The sequence below is a fragment of the Orbicella faveolata genome, unplaced genomic scaffold (genome assembly GCF_042242905.1).
Source record: "Orbicella faveolata isolate gen_17 unplaced genomic scaffold, um_ofav_v1 contig_34, whole genome shotgun sequence".
NCBI lineage: Eukaryota > Metazoa > Cnidaria > Anthozoa > Scleractinia > Merulinidae > Orbicella > Orbicella faveolata.
The window spans coordinates 1,189,011-1,205,014 of NW_028301563.1; the positions used below are offsets into that span (position 1 = coordinate 1,189,011).

General features: G+C 38.6%; 3 protein-coding genes across 3 annotated transcripts; 1 reads left to right on the forward strand and 2 right to left on the reverse strand.

Annotated features, from left to right (window-relative positions):
• Window positions 1-562: 562 nt before the first annotated feature.
• Window positions 563-3,797, reverse strand: LOC149104231 (NADH dehydrogenase [ubiquinone] 1 alpha subcomplex assembly factor 8-like). The gene is made up of 3 exons (XM_089272113.1): window positions 3,283-3,797; window positions 2,444-2,542; window positions 563-801 (listed from the first exon to the last, which is right to left on the reverse strand). The coding sequence occupies exons 1-3, from the start codon at window positions 3,352-3,354 to the stop codon at window positions 781-783; spliced, it is 192 nt and encodes a 63-aa protein (XP_089128239.1). The 5' UTR covers window positions 3,355-3,797; the 3' UTR covers window positions 563-780.
• A 36-nt stretch (window positions 3,798-3,833) lies between these two features.
• Window positions 3,834-8,478, forward strand: LOC110048278 (uncharacterized). The gene has a single exon (XM_020754064.2). It carries the CDS (start codon window positions 4,324-4,326, stop codon window positions 7,099-7,101), a length of 2,778 nt encoding a protein of 925 aa, XP_020609723.2. The 5' UTR covers window positions 3,834-4,323; the 3' UTR covers window positions 7,102-8,478.
• Window positions 8,479-9,742: 1,264 nt separating this feature from the next.
• LOC110048279 (transcription factor E2F3-like) lies at window positions 9,743-14,661 on the reverse strand. Its single transcript, XM_020754065.2, has 6 exons — window positions 14,149-14,661; window positions 13,906-14,026; window positions 12,911-13,133; window positions 12,171-12,350; window positions 11,031-11,145; window positions 9,743-10,925 (listed from the first exon to the last, which is right to left on the reverse strand). The coding sequence occupies exons 1-6, from the start codon at window positions 14,380-14,382 to the stop codon at window positions 10,497-10,499; spliced, it is 1,302 nt and encodes a 433-aa protein (XP_020609724.2). The 5' UTR covers window positions 14,383-14,661; the 3' UTR covers window positions 9,743-10,496.
• Between the last annotated feature and the right edge of the window lie 1,343 nt (window positions 14,662-16,004).

A 16,004-nucleotide genomic window follows, 5' to 3' on the forward strand; every position in this document is an offset into this window, starting at 1 on the left:
TCTTTTTTCAGAAAAATGCTGATGTCAGCATTTTTGTTGAGATTCAAGGTTAATTATCTTGAAAAGATACCTGGCTACCCCAATTTTTCTTTGTGGATGCCGATGATCTACTTTTTCCACGTGGTCCTAACCTAGCGCAAAAACCTTTGTATTTAGTAGGCACCGTCCTAATTATATAACCATGATAAACATATTTTAGTCCAGTCATATGAGCTAATTTTTTTTGATTTCCGAAGCCACCTATCTCACTTGCCCAAGAGGCTCTTGCCAGGGGATAAAGGAGGTTCTAGAGACACATGATATGATTGGTAGATTAGTAGACTACGACGTTCACTAATTAAACGATGGTTTCCTCTCCAAAATTCGCAGACTAAAACCGTTCAATTACGGCACCTACAGATCTTCAAGAAGTGTAAAACTGGCTTACGGGGATAAGTCCACCATTACGAGGCATGTGAATTCCCCTTCTGACTCAAATTTTGTTTGTTTAAATCTGTTTAATTCTTGTAGGTGTTGTAATCAAACAGTTGTACTGAGAGATCAGTCAACCAGCCCTTATAGATTTCATGGTAGTATCATTTTTATTATATTTTAAAATTTCGAAAAGTGGAGACGTAAAGTGAATTTTCAGACTATGCCAGGATTCTCACATGACATTTGCTCTGATCCACAGAGTGTCTCTCGTAACAGTCTGCCGTGAAGTACAGAGTTGAGCTCTGACTTTATGTCCCGATTGTTCAACGTAACATTGGTAATTTCCCAACTCTCAAAGTCCAGCCTCTACACCTTGGTTTTCCTTGCCTACAAGAGATCAAAAGTTAGAATACAACAACAGTGACACTAGAAGTGATAAAATGTTACTCATTGATTAGTAGCATAGCTTATTGGTTAGGGCACTGGACTAAAATCCAGGACTCCTAGGTTCAAATCCTCTTCCTTCCACTTAATGAATTTGAGTTCAGCGTCCCAAATTCAACTCGCCCACATGCATACTTTGTAGGATGAAACCTGGTAAGCTTCCTGCCAACTGGGGTCCTTAACTACAACCTTTTAGCTTATATAACATAATAATATTAGAATACACACTTTTAACGTCATGAAGTTACTGGAGTAGAAATCAGCCTTATGGACGTTATAAGCAACTACTGCTTTATCTTATGGATCTCTCTAATTATAGGAACTCTCTTCTGGACTCACTTAGAACTTCTAATTTTGCGGACTTTAAGCGAAAAATACTACAATATGACTCTTTTCAGTAGCATTGCAACATGTCTCCAGTTTTATTATGTACACAGTTTAGCTCTTTCATTATTTTTAGCGCATTTATTGTATAAGTATTGTATTTTGTTACATTTACGTTCTTGAAGATATTAGCTCATTTAAGGTACTTCAAATTTTTTAAAGTAGCTACATATGTATGTACGTATGTACATATATATGTATATACGGATGTGCGGATGCATGCATGTATGTAATTTCCCCTGACTAAATATTAAGGTTACAGTAGACCTTCAAGAGTGCATTCCGGGAAAATATTTCTGTGTACACTGCTTAAAGACAACCATGGTAAACTATATATACAAACTATATATTAACTATAGATGATGGACTATATATAGTGTGAGGCTTTTGTGATATTTCTGTTGGTTGGACAACAGAAAATCTTCTGATTGTTTTTAAAATAAGGTTTTTTTGAGACTGGAGATAAGTAGTAGTCTTAAATTTGGCTTGAAAATATTTTGGGGAAAAAATCAGCTAATGAAGGTCTACATTAACCTTAAATTCAATAATTTTTCCCTGACTTTGAGGATTTTTCTCTGTGACCATTTCCTGATGTGTGGCTATGTACATACCCTGCCTGGACAAAAATCAAAATGGAAATTCCATGTTGTACAACTAAGATCAAATCTACTTCCTTTTCAGCAATGAAAAAAGCTTTAACAATTTTGTTTGATCTGATCTGAAGCTTGTTTACTTCATTACAGAGCATATGGGATACTGACAAAACTCCTCCATTCTCCTCTGCGCCTAGCCAGGCAATCCATCTGCATCTAAGAGTCTCCCTTCAGCTGGAGTGTGGATTCTGTATCCCTCCCAAAGCTAACAATTTGGTATCATTCATTAAATATTTTGATATCTTATCAAGCTAAATTTTTATCATTTTCCCATTTGAAACCAACTCTGATCACCACTATCCCACTGACTGACCAATTTTTATTATAATTTTGTTTCAACGCAACTATGATAGACCCTAGTTAAGTTATAGTAAAAAAATACTTATGTAATTGGTTGGTTAAGAAGTTCAGAGTTCATGTGTTACTGACTGAGGAGACAGTAAGCTGGCTTCAGCCATTAGTAAGTGATCAAAATAAAAGTATACTATGATGACCACCTGAAAATGTGTACATGGGTGAAGAAGACAAGGATTCTCTAAAGAACTTACTGCTTGTTTGATACATGCTTTCAATGCATTGAATTCCTTGTCACATGCATGTTTTGCGACATTTTCTTGCTGGGATACACAACTTCCATAATGAAGAGCCTAGAAAGTACAGAAATACACTAGCAACATCAGTTAATTCCAACTTCAGACATACAATCCAATTGCATGACAATTTAAAGTCACTACAAGCTGCAAAGCAGCAATGCATGATGACAGATAACCAATAGCAGCACCATGAGCTGAAGCCTAGACTGGTCACACGTTAGTGACAGCAAAATGGCTTAGACCTAACCCTAGCAATGCATAAAAGACATTCTAAATGCCAAGCAATGAAACTTTACTCATGTCTTTATTGGTGCTTGAATTTCCTGCTTGTGTCGACTCTATTTCCAGTGTGATCATGTTATCTTCTTATTGCTTTAGACAATGACAACGAGTTGAAAGGTTTAACACGGCCCTGCAAATCGCTTGATCGATTGCAGCATGTGAAAAGGAACCTGATTGGATAAAGGAGATTAAGACGAAAACCCGGTCTTACACATCACTGGTAGAGAAACCTATTTGAGAGCTGCACGTGAAAGGAAGAAAAATTTCAGAATGAAATTGCAATTCTTTCATGATACTTGCTATCGATGGTAGTTGGCTGTTAACACTTTACCCTAGCTGCCCTGTAAACTGTGAAAATTACAAGGAATGCAGAAGAGCTAGAGCGACCGTAGCAGTAGGGTTATCCTAACTGCCTTTCCACGGAGTCTTGAATTTCAGCACTACGTGTAAGTAGCTATCTAAATCATAGTTCAGCCTTTTTACGAGGTTCATCCGTAAAAGAAAAAACTTACCTGTGTCTGACACTCCGCAAGAAGCTTCCCGAACCCAGAAATCCTTCTGTACACGTTTTCTTTAGAACTCATTTCCTCAAATATTTCAAGAAAATCCTACATCTACTGCTTGTCCACCATCTTTGAAGGTGCGAAATGTCTGCTGGGTAAATTTGGTGGCTGGGCATAGCGGAAATGAAAAGTAACCAAAACCGGAAGTTCGTTAGTTAATTCTCTCGGGTAATGAAAAAAACAAACAAACCATTAGCACGTCTCATGACGATTTCTATCCTTAAGAAGGCCGAAATTAACTGAAAGCCACAATCTAATAGCGTATTACATGTAATATCACGCTGGTTACATTTTGTGGAACAAATGCTAGGCACGTGAAGGCGGTTGAGAAAGGAGTTACGCTCACGGCAGGAGATCGCGTGTACCCGCAAAGTTGAACGATGTTTATAGTACTTTTATATCTTCTTAACAGTGTGATCGGCAACCTGATATGAACCGTGGGAAATGTAAAAAAAAAAAAAAAAAAAAAAAAACATTTGACGTCAGTGACAAACTGCGGGAAAATTGTTTTTATTTGTTGGGTGGCATGCAAAACAACAACAACTTTAATATTGACCAAGCATTGTGGGCCGATAAAGTTACCTCTCAACACAACATACGTTTATAAATATCTCAGAAGTCACGAGGTCGATTGTATTGGCCGTAATTGCGATAACTCCGCCCAAGTTCGTTTCTATTCGTCGAAAACAGCGAGTCTTGCTGGGCTGGGACTTCACAATCTCCATAATTTCCTCGTCAAGTTATTGCTGTTGATATCGGCTTTGCTTGGCTGGGAACGATAGACAATATCGGGAGTAATTATGTGGCCTTTGTGTTGGCTACGTTTGTAAACAAGGATTTTTAATAACGCTGAGTTTGGACTTCACGAAAGGTTCATCCGATTAGATTTTATCATTGCTTTGAAGACTTAGACCTTAATTGGTTTCAGTTCAAAATTTTTCGCGGAACGTTCGTCGCGTGCGGAAAACTGTCGATTAGGACAAGAGCGCCATGAATATCTGCCTCAACTTGTCGCTGCTTGTGGTTTTAGCTGTTTTCGCACATCAAGGTGTTTGTATAAATACGTGGATGCCGTGGAATTGGGCGGAAAATAAACCCCGGCCGATCGATGGAAACTGGGCTCCTTGGTCTTCGTGGAGTTCATGCCACGTCCCATCCGACATTGACACGTTACCATTTCGGTACAAGGAAAGAAATTGCTCGAACCCATCACCGAAGAATGGAGGCGCAGAGTGTGAAGGACAATCAAGAAGAAAATCGAGTTGCGACGATTGCAGTATTCCGCTGGGTATGGAGAACGGGCGAATACAAGACTCTCTTGTGACGGCGTTGGATTCACATGAAGAATTTCCTTCTTTTGCGGCCAGATTGAACGGGAAGTCAGCCTGGTGTAGTGACAATCCTGAAAGCCTTCAAGAACCTTTGTACCTTCAAATCGAGCTCAAGAAATTGAGCGCTGTATCGGCTATCGCAACACAAGGCTTTTACCCCGCGGCGGAACTTATGTCTCTTCGTATGGGACGCGTCAGCAAATATCAACTGATGTATAGTATGGACGGGGTGTCTTGGGAGATCTACAAAAACAAAGAAAATGAAACAATTTTACCAGGAAACAAGATGCGAGATGGAACAAAATTAAATGTCCTCACGCCAGAAATCACGGCGAAATTTATTCGTATCTTCCCAGCGAGTTATTTCAGTTTTGTCTGCATGAGAGTGGAGTTGTATGGTTGCATCTTTGGATGTGGGGGCCCCTTGACACAAGATCCCGGCAGCATCATGACAGAGAGTTTCCCAACTGCAGATCAGGATTGCTTGTGGTTTGTGAAGATGCCAAATGGAGCAAAAGTACATTTTGATTTTATCAATTTTAATATACCATGTAGCAGTGGTTATGTTGAGCTCAGAGCTGGAGAGGTGCCTTATTCCCTGGCACCAGTATTAGCAGAGTACTGTGGGTATGACACTACCCCTCCCCTGGTCAGTTCTGACAGTGGTAAACTGTGGGTGCGATTCAAGTCTAATGCATCAGACACTCAGGTGGGATTTTATGCGCTGTATTTCCCTGGGTGTGGAGGGCATTTACAGGGAACTAGTGGCGAACTGAGGTCACCCAATTTTCCAAAGGAATATTTTCACAATTCCAAGTGTGTGTGGACAATAACTGTGCCAGAAGATAAATCAGTACATTTAAGATTTGTGGAGTTTCAAGTCGAGGGTGATACAAATAGGCATAGATGTCCCCATGATCACCTGACAATTTGGAATGGTTCTGATTCTAGTGCACCGCTCATTGGAAAATTTTGTAACAGTAATCCACCCCCTCCTGTCATCTGCAGCTCTGGAAACACCCTTCGGCTGAAATTCCGTAGTGATGATGCCCTCGCATGGAAAGGATTTCACCTAAGCTATCATGCTGCTGATCCATTGACACTTTGTTCTGAAACATCATCCTCTGTAATTATGCCAACAACATCAAGAACTTCAACAGTGTCTACAAATATGCCAGTGGCCCCCACACCATTAATCACAACTAGGAATATTTCATCCACACAGCATGCATTGTTTCCATCAAGTACATCAACAGCAGAGTTGACATCAGCCCTTAATCTTGCTAACTCTTTTCAAGCTTCACCTTCAAAAGAATCTGTCTCAACTTCGACAAATGTAACAGTTGGTTTTACAGTGACCCCAGTCCTTGGAGAAATGCAAGCTGCGGCGAAACAAGAGGATGATGATGACAATGATGAGGGGTTGACTACACTGATCATTATTGCAGCTTTTGGTTTTGTTGTTATCTGCATGATCATTGCGAGCCTTGTGCCAGGCGTAAAACACCATTTTGAGAAGCGACGACGGGAGAAAGAAATGAATATAATGCTTGCAGCAAGTGTTAGCATTCCTGAATCAAACAGTAAAGACACTTTTGAAGTTGCTCCTATCACTGATAATGAGAATGTGTTGCCAGTGGCAGCGAGCGTTGCTTGTGAGGCTATGCCCTATGAGGAGAGCCTACCTCCGGTTGAAACTGCAGAGAGTGCATCACTTGGTGAAACCCCTACAGAAGAACTTAGTAATGAACAAAGTGATGTAGTGGAAAGTGAGGTGCAAATTGCAAATGAGATCAACAGTGGAGAACGTGATGAAAAATCAGTGGAAAAGAATAGAGATGAACTGGACGATTCAGACAGACAAATTGAACAAGATACTAACATGCCTTCTGACTTAGCAGGTGACCCAGTGGAGGTTGGTAGTTTAAAAATGTCATATGAGGACCTTGGTAGCAGTTTTGTGTCTGAAATGCAAGCAATGTTGAGTGACTTAGCAGAGAATGATGACCAACCAGCTTTGAATGTCAACCCTTGTGTAAATGCAGAAAATTCTCCACAGGACAGTGAGCATGAAGCAGAGGAAACTGGCATCAGTGGCTTGGAAACTGGAGATTGCATTACTTGTGGCATCTCAGCAATTGAAGATGATGCCAATTCAGTTCCTTCTGATGAAGAAGCTTCTGCCACCAAAAGGTTTTCTGACCTTGGAGGAAAACTGGAAAGCTCATCAAATAGTGATGCAGTTAGAGGGGAAATATGGGAAATGCAGCCTGATCTTGCAAGCAGTCACAGCCGCAGAAAAACAGCTGGAGAAGATCATCTTACAGGATCATGCACAGATGGCAAAGATTATGGCTGTGCATCAAGCTGTGAAAACTTGGCTTCAGTAGAAAACTATCATCAAGCTGATGGTGCAGATAACGAGACTTGTGTCTAGTGTAGTAATGACGAACTTTGAGTTTTCAGTCTGACAGGGCTTGAAAAAAGACACAACTTGGATTTAAGCTTGCCCTTTGGATAGCAGTTCTCAAATTTTGCTTGCCCTGGGCAAGTCTTAATTTCCGTTATTTTTATTTAGTTGGCAGTTGACTTGCCTGGGCCCTTGTCCATTGGTAAGAATGAAAATCTTCTTGTCCCGGATGACTGGATGACACTTTTTTCAAGCCCAGTGACGGAGTGAAATTTTCAGTGTGATAAAGTGGTTCTAAGCATTAGGAAATGATCTGAGGTTCAACTCTGTAAATTGTTACTATAGGGGGTATGTGTAGACAAGTACACTGTAAGGAGAATTTGCAGGGGCTGAAAGGTTTTGCATCCTTTTCTGTTTTCGGTCCCAACAGATTGGAGTCAATGACAGATAGTAATCTGAATTTTGAACATCATAAGCTATTTAACTGCTTTTTTATGACAAGGGGTGGGTAAACATCCATAAAACTATGGTTATTGTAACTAAAGAAAGCAAAATCCTACCCTGTAGTTATAAACAAACTTACATTTAGTATTGGGAAGTAGCAAACACTACTGATGGAACAATGTTACTGTGAAAAGATATACATACACAGCATGTTCACATTTGCTCAAATGGGTTACCATAAAGTGAGATTGTGAACTTTTTAACTCTTAAAGGGCCTGGTCAGCATTTTCATGGGAACTATACTTTGGGGCACTAATCAGTCCTTACATTCTCAAAACCAATAAGGGGCCCTACCTTAGATCTGCTACTTTCTACCAACAAATAGCGGCCATTTTTTGTTTTCATTTTTGCAGAACTTTTGTATGCTACTAGCAAAAAGCCAGTATTTTAAAAATGTATTGGTATGTCAAGTGGTGAGGGTAATATTTACTGCTTGGCATTCTTGGAAAGCAATGTTGAAAGGAGTATGTGCTAAATTAAAGGGGACTTGACCAGTTTAAGTCTAATAAGCCATTATTCTAGTTTAATTTGCTGTCTGAAAACAGATTATATAATTATATATTTATTGTGGGATGCCCAAAATTAAAAGTAGTATTGATATTGTTATGCATTTGTTTGAAAAGAATTTTAAGATCAGCTGGTCCAATAATTCATTTAAGTTAGTTATATCAACAGAATGGTATTCTTCCACAGGTAAACAAAGTACAATTTGGAAGGCAGATTAACATCAACATGAAAGTGGTAATTAATACTTTTCTGCTTTTGTATCAGAACTAGAGTTTTTTTCATTTATTTCTTTTGTAGTAGCATTTTAATCTTTAGCATCATACGTGTTGTGACATTGGGGTGTACTTTTCCATTAAAAAAGAAGCAAGAAAAAAAAGATAGATATTAAGCAAATGTTACATGTGTTTTAATCAAAAGGATGTACACAAAGGACTTGCAGATCCCAAACTCCCAATCACGGAATCTAAGATAAGTCTGCATGTAGCAGTGGTTTAAGTTTGGGTAACAAGTCAGTTTATTTTGGTGGGAAACAAACAAAAAGTTTATTGTCATTAATGGCACAGAACTGACCCTAGAGCAGAGCTTTGTGTCAGGAAGGATAATTTAGATCTGACATTCCATTACAGAAAAGTTAATTTCTGGCAGTGCAAAACTAAGTGGTAAAATATTATTTATCTTGATCATACATTAATAGTGGCTGTTGGGTTACACACAACTCTGTGATTTGCCACAAACTGACTTTAGAGAAGCAAGATGATAGCACATTTTGAAATATAGCCATCCAGGGAAATAATAATAAATAATATTGTTGGCTACCTACTTGATGAATTTGAAACCTTTAGTACACAAATATACTCATTTTAAGTCCAGGAATCTACTATCAAATAATTTAGTCGGTAAAGCGACCATTTTTTTTGGCCAAAAAATAATAATAATAATTTGGGCATGGATGTGTCACTGACGATGTTGTGTTGAATTTAAGTCTCCAGTTCAACGTATTTATTCCTTTTTTTAATTTGAGTAAAATCATAGTCTACATTATCACACAAGAAAATCAAATATCTCATTAAAGTTTAAGTAAATATAATACAAATTATTGAGTGTCCTGTGTTTATTGAAATACAGACTTTGAACCCCACCATTTCGAACTCTCAAATGGGAAATGAAAAATTGTTCAAATTAGCAGCAGTTTGAAAAATTATAGCCAATAGGAAATGACAGAAGAGCAAATCCAAGGGTAACGGTTGTGAGTTTGAAATAATGGGGAATTCAAAATAACTGAGTTCAAATCAATGTAGACTGTACTTGGTAGGGTGGCAGCATAAGTGCAGTTTGACTTGGCAGTTTTTTTAAGGTGCACAGACAAGAAAAGTTGGCTGACCTTTTCACATAGCCAGGTGTGTTTTTTGCTATTAACATTAATATACACTACTGTATGTATCTAAGTCCAATGGTTACAATGATAATATCAATTGTATCTACATGTAAGCAATGGGAAGAGATGGCTCAAAATGAAGAGAAAGGGGTTGGGGTGGGGGTGGGGCGGGGTGGAAGTTGACGATGCTAAATACCCAAACCAAATTGTTAAGTTTTAAATGCGGACATATTTCAGGGTTGAACGAGCCTATATACTTTTAAGAGATAATTTCACAGTATATTTCCAGTAATCTTTTATTAATAACTCAGATTTTTCATTCCAAATTATTCTAACAAGCTATGCCTTGTAATTACTTTTTCCTATTGTTTGAAGACAACAATTGCTTACTAAATTTTAAAATAATTATAATATTCTCATAGTTTGCTAAGATCAGTTTCATTTACCTCGGTTTTTTTTTTTGTGGCTTACTTTATGTTCTAATGTTTTGCCCTATCTATTTACATAGCTGTTAAAAAAAACACATCTGCTAATTTTTTCTTTTAATCAAGGACTTCCTAGTAAGTAAATGTAATTTTTAGTCAGGCTTTGTTTTACATGTACATGATGTTGACTTAGCAATGCAGGCTAGTTAATTAAAAATGTCAATTTGTAAGACTCACAAAATTATTATCACTTATTAAATCTGAACTTGTAAAAATATGGCATAGAGTCAATTGGTGATGCTAGCAATCCAGTTAAGGACAGCACTTACTGAAGTAAAATGATACAGTATGGTTAGGTATTGTGTTTACCTACAGCTTAGAGATACCATTTCTTTTAAGCTACCTGATTCTTTTAGCTTGGTACTTACATGTACCCTGTTAGCAGATCAAAATTCCTCTTCTACCTAATCATATTTACACTTATAATAAGAAGTATTACAATAAAACAAATGTTCAGTTGAAAAATGTTAACTTTTGCTGACCATTACAAGATAAAACCAAACCTGTATTGATAGGAGCATTGACATAAGCATACTTGAAACCGACATGTATCATGTCTCATTCCAGAATTCATATGAATCAAACAGATCAGTGATTCCTTCCGTGTCTGTCAACGTATATAAATACTCTTCGTCTGTGAGATTTGGTGAAAGAGGAATCAGGGTGTCGCTGTCCAAGTCGTCAGGAATAGCATCATCATTCGTCTGCAAGAACAGATTTTTCTGTGGACTGATCAATGACATTGGAATACTTCTCTGTACCTCCCCGTCAAATTTCTGCATTGGCGTTATCACTGAGCCACCAGAACCATGAGGGGTTTTCTCAGGTGTCAGGAGGAAATGATTTGGAGTGGTTGGTGCTGGTGGTGGTCGTTTGATTGGAGAGATGTCCTTCATTGGTGACGGGAGACTACCTTGGTCCTCTGGACAGAGGTAGACGTCAATGGGACCCCTTACACTCTTCAGCCAGATCTGGATATTCTGTAGGAAAATTAAGTTCATTGAGTGAATTTATTAAAGAAACCTTAAAAGAGAAACTGGTGCTCCATTACAGAATTAAGGGGTTAAAAAAGTAAATAACAATACCTCCTTTGGATCTGGTACTTCCAGCCTCGTTTCTGGTGGGGCTTTGATAGCAATGACGGTTCTGTTCTTGAAGTGCTTGATGTCGCGTATGTCTCTGTATGTGACATATGCATATGTATCAAAAGTTAAGGATCAAATATAATTTTCTCTGATGCAGTCAGGTGAAGCAGCAATGCCCATTAAAATTGTAAACCAGGATCTTGAAATGTGAAGTCTTGCAGTCAAATTGTACACTGTAGATTGTTTTCAGCTCCAAGATGACTAATGAATGTTCACTTTCAAAAAGTTAACATGTAAATCATTTCACGAGGAGGAAACATACAGTGGCTAGAACTACAGTGTACCAACCACTGCTCCCTTTGCCTTCCTCTCACTGGAGTGAATGCCAGTCCTTCCCTGGTTTCTCCTCAGAATTTTGCTGATCACTGACCTTTCATTGCCACATGTAATAGTGTCAAAATATTCTTTTTCCTTGGTGTTGATACACTCAAGGGCATTTATTTAAATGACCAGGCTGTCCCGAGCAGGCCAGGGCTAGTCCCAGGGTACGGAAAAAAAAAAAACTTTCAGGCTTGCCCTTCAGGTGATGTGAGAGAATGCTGTATGATGTACTTCATTGTAGCCCAAAAGCCATTCTCTCTAGCCCCCCAACCCCCCTCCCTCCCCCCCCCCAAAAGAAATAAAAAATAAAAATAACAAATATCATCTCACACAATATTCCTGTTAATTGAATTTTTCAGTTAACAGGAGAGGAAACTTCAGTCACCTGTCAGGTAAGTAGGGGACACTATCCACTAGCCCAACTGCAAAATCCACTAGCATTGTGCTATTGGACAACTTTCTCTGCATGCCGAGTCTACATCAGGCGTTTCGCCAGGACTTGAAAACTGGGCATCCAAAATAAGCGAAGGGTCTGCTCAAACAAATAATTCACGTAGCAACATATGAACAAGAACACAATCTGCTGTACATGTACTTTCAAAAGTGGGCATCCACAGGATGCCTAGACACTCATCTGCTTAAATCTGGTCTACATCATTGAACTACTTGGCCACTGTACCACTCTTGAGGCCAGACAAATCAAACAGAGCAAACCTCAGCTAACACAAAATGAACAAATGGAAAAGACTGAAAGGATATTTGGCAACTTCTGAGTCCTCGGTGAGGTTTTTGAGTTCTGTACGGCAGCCTTCGATCATCCTGTCAAGGAAACACTCTTTAGCATCAAGATCAGCAACATCCGTGTGAAGATCCATGATCTGTGCTGAAATTGACTCCATTCCTTTCATTCGACAAGAGCTATCGGTGTAGCAAGTCCCTCTGAAAGTGATATTGTATTAAAGAAGACATTCATTGGTATTTTAAGATAATAGCTTGGAAGTTGTAACTCATTTGGTTTCATGCCGGTTATCTGAGATACTGTTTTGGATTATTTAGTCTGACAGCTAGAGTACAGCAATGTTGAATAGATTCAGCTGATCAATGGAGATTTTGAAATTAACTTATTGCAAAATGTCATGCAACCATGGGGTATCACTTAAAAGTAATATTGCCTTGTCGAATTCTTTGAATGGCCACACCTTACAATAGAATGCCTCCTCCTCCCTCCTATTTGCATTTTGTAATTCTCCACTTGATGGTATGACTGTAATATTGTCCAAATTAGGTGCAGTGAAATGACAGTGAAAGAGGCAAATTCTAGTAAAATAATTATATGCCCTTTAATTAGATACATTTATTTTAGGATAAAAAGGAAAACTAGTATAACAGAGCAAAGAGTAAACACGTAGCAAATAAATAAACTTATCAATACTGAGCAAAACAAAACTGGTAGGAGTGAATGGAACATGACAGAAGAAAATTTGTTCCAGATCACTGACCTCCATTCAATGTTGTTCTTGGATTTCTTTTTGATTAATCCAACACCCTCTAGGACATTGGTAATGTCATAGATTCTTCGCTTTTGAACTTCCAAAAGATCAGCAGCTTGATTCAGATCCACCACACCATCTTCTGAACTCCTCAAAAGCCCCACAAATTTCTTGGTCAAAATTCCAAGAGATGTATCATACCTGGTTTTTTCTATGGGGGATTTCACAAACACTATGAAAGAAAAAGTAAATAAGTGTTACTTAAATACATACATGCAGGTATGACTTCAATGCTATTCACCTATGGTAAAACCACGTCAGTCACATTTTACAGCTTAAAAACTGGCAGATTGATAAATGAATAAGTGCAAAGGTTAATTTGAGGATAATTAGTCAGCTGGAAAACTCAGTATTTAGGTGTTTTCGCTGCATGGGAGAGAAGCGCGTGGAAGCATCTTAACTTGTTACATTTAGGACTTTTTCATGTAGTTTCCCTTCAGATAAAGCATGTTATCTGAGCGTGTAGCTCACAGCATTTATCAATTACCTGTATATGACTACGATCTTCTCCTTGAAAAAAGTTTAAATTATTCCTAAACACAAGTGAAGTGGAAAACTTTTGACAGCTACAATAAACAATTTGCATACTGCAAAATAATGAAAATTTGCATCCTTTTGTCCCTATGATGAAAGACAGTCTGTTCGACAAAAATCGCACAGATTTCGACATGTCGAATAATTAAAAACGCAATACTCTCCACAAAATATATAATGCTATAGAGAATATCTTGAGGGGTAGCTTGAGTCAACAATTGCTTTTTTTATGTAAAACATTCTGCTCACGGGCTTAACTTTCTTGTCCAAAACGGAGCTTTCCCGGAAATAAACACGTGCTGTAGAATCTTTGAAAAGCCCACCTGGGCTTAACATTTTATGAGTTTCTAAACCTGACTTCACGTAAAGCCTTAAAAGTGTTAGTCGTGTACAAGGAAAATATTAATTACATTTTGGGTAAGGCTGTACATCTCTCCTCATTTTCCTTCTCGCATAACTCTTTGTCTTTGGTGTTCTGAGTGAGTGTCGCATTCTAGTCGAAGATTCGTCCAGGTCGAGTCGACGTTTTACCTAAATAAATGAACAACTGTGTTTTAAATGTAGTAATTCAGCGCAGGGGGTTATGCTAAGAGTCGATCAGAATACATCGAGCGCTAGAAATATGGAAAAGAACATAGGAACTATTGACATACCTGAGGTCTGGGACTTGGGCAGACTGATCGTTCTTTCGAATAAACATCGGGAGTGCAAAGCGCAGTTTTTGAGCTTTTGAATGAGGGCGACAGTGGTGCTTTCGCCTTGATAGGGTCCGACAAAAAGCTATCAGCGTCCAAAATTTTCCTGCTAACTGAATTTACTTGATGGCTATGAGCACTCAACGGCGGCCTTCCTCGACCCATGAATGAACATCTTCGCGTGGACGCCATATTGATCAACAAAGGAATTACTAACTCCGGTCTCTTTCGTTTTTTAAAATAGATCGCAAGTTCCAACAAAAGCTGCTAAATGTATGAAGGGACAGTTGCAGAATACGGCTAGTAGCTTCTTCCTAGAGATCGAAGGCTAGATGTTCTGAAACAGCTTAAAATCTGAGCAGTAAACTGGTTTCTTTCGATTCACCCAATCCTTCGCTCTTCAATTGACAATGTAAAAGCGCGCGCTTTCAAGTTTCGCGCCAGTGCTCGATCACGTGATACACTTCCCAGGGCTCAGTCCTTTTGGGCCAAGAAACGCGCAAATTTTCCACGGCTGGTCGTTTTATGCAAACTTTTCTTGGTTTTTAGCTGAGAACCTGAGTTTAAAAGCCATCAGAAGCTGTTGCAAGCTCAACAAATGTTTCAAAATTATGTTGAAATTATTCAAATTAAAATAGATTTGCATTGATAACGACTTTTTCAATAATTAAATAAGTTTACACTTTAAGAGGGCCGTCACGGTCCAGCTAACTCAGCCTTGTGGAGGTCAATCTTTGCTTACGGAATATTTAACCCTTCCTTGTTTTGGCAAGTGCACCTTAAGAGAAAGCACCCATCGTTATATCAAAATTGAAAAACTCGTAGATACCCAAGTACTACAAAGCTTTTTAGGCTCAATTACCAGCCACGTTCGGGGACCGGACCGGAGAGGGAGCGGAAATTTATCCTAAAGCTGCACTTTTGAGTTTAGCAAGGCGTGCAGGGCGAGGGGCAGAAAGGGTGATTCAGTTTGATCAGTACGATAAGCTAAGTTCCGAATACACCACAGAGAAGCGAATTAATAAGACCTTAACATTCCGGCTCTCATTTGATTCCCTCAGGCACTTGATTAATATATTGACAGTCTCTGCCAGTAACTTTTCGCAAACGACTTTAGCCCAGGGAAGTGTATAAAACGCAGCTCGCAGGGTTGACTTGAGATTCCCGGACGAGTTTCGCCGATAGAACAGCTGTTTAGCTTAGAGACTCAGGCTGAACAAAGAATTCACATTTTCTGTGCCTCAATGATTCCAATGGGTTCGGTCTGGCGTCACTAACAAAGCACATTTACTCTTTACCCAACACTGAGGCACGGGCGGCGTGTTCCAACTTGTTCTCGTTTAGGAAAAAAGGGCAAATTCAGGATTAACAGAAAAAAGGTATAAGAGCCAAGTTAATCAAAAGTTAGAACTAAAAAGGAAACTTCATGACAATTTATCTTGCCTCGAGCTCGTTGGAGATGAATCTCTAAAAGAGAAAGTATAAGTTATGTGCATAACTCCAAGACTAATTTTATTCTTAATTCAGCAGACACACAATTTAACAGTAAATGTGCCCGTGATAAAAAACAGGGGACGAAAAATTGCATTTATGATCCAGTTTACTTCGAGAAGCTAGATTTAATTACGATTAGTCTACAATAGGGTTTCAGATTATTTTATTTCTTCTCCTTGTGAATGTGTTCACGACAACACGTTGGAAAATCATGGAAATTTCTCTATTGACAACTTTAAGATGGACTAAAACAGTTAAAAGCATTATTGTCAATATATCTTTAATTCAGATTAGTGAGCCCTTTGTCACTGATGCAAAAG

Excerpts from the sequence above, each read along its gene's own strand:
- LOC149104231 (XM_089272113.1), bottom strand. The coding sequence starts at position 3,354 with ATGAGTTCTAAAGAAAACGTGTACAGAAGGATTTCTGGGTTCGGGAAG. Across the intron at positions 2,543-3,282 it reads TTGCGGAGTGTCAGACACAG|GCTCTTCATTATGGAAGTTG; the intron begins GTAAGTTTTTTC and ends TGTACTTTCTAG. Across the intron at positions 802-2,443 it reads AAGCATGTATCAAACAAGCA|GCAAGGAAAACCAAGGTGTA; the intron begins GTAAGTTCTTTA and ends GATCTCTTGTAG.
- LOC110048278 (XM_020754064.2), top strand. The coding sequence starts at position 4,324 with ATGAATATCTGCCTCAACTTGTCGCTGCTTGTGGTTTTAGCTGTTTTC.
- LOC110048279 (XM_020754065.2), bottom strand. The coding sequence starts at position 14,382 with ATGGCGTCCACGCGAAGATGTTCATTCATGGGTCGAGGAAGGCCGCCG. Across the intron at positions 14,027-14,148 it reads GCCCAAGTCCCAGACCTCAG|GTAAAACGTCGACTCGACCT; the intron begins GTATGTCAATAG and ends TCATTTATTTAG. Across the intron at positions 13,134-13,905 it reads TGTACAGCCTTACCCAAAAT|TGTTTGTGAAATCCCCCATA; the intron begins GTAATTAATATT and ends TTTCTTTCATAG.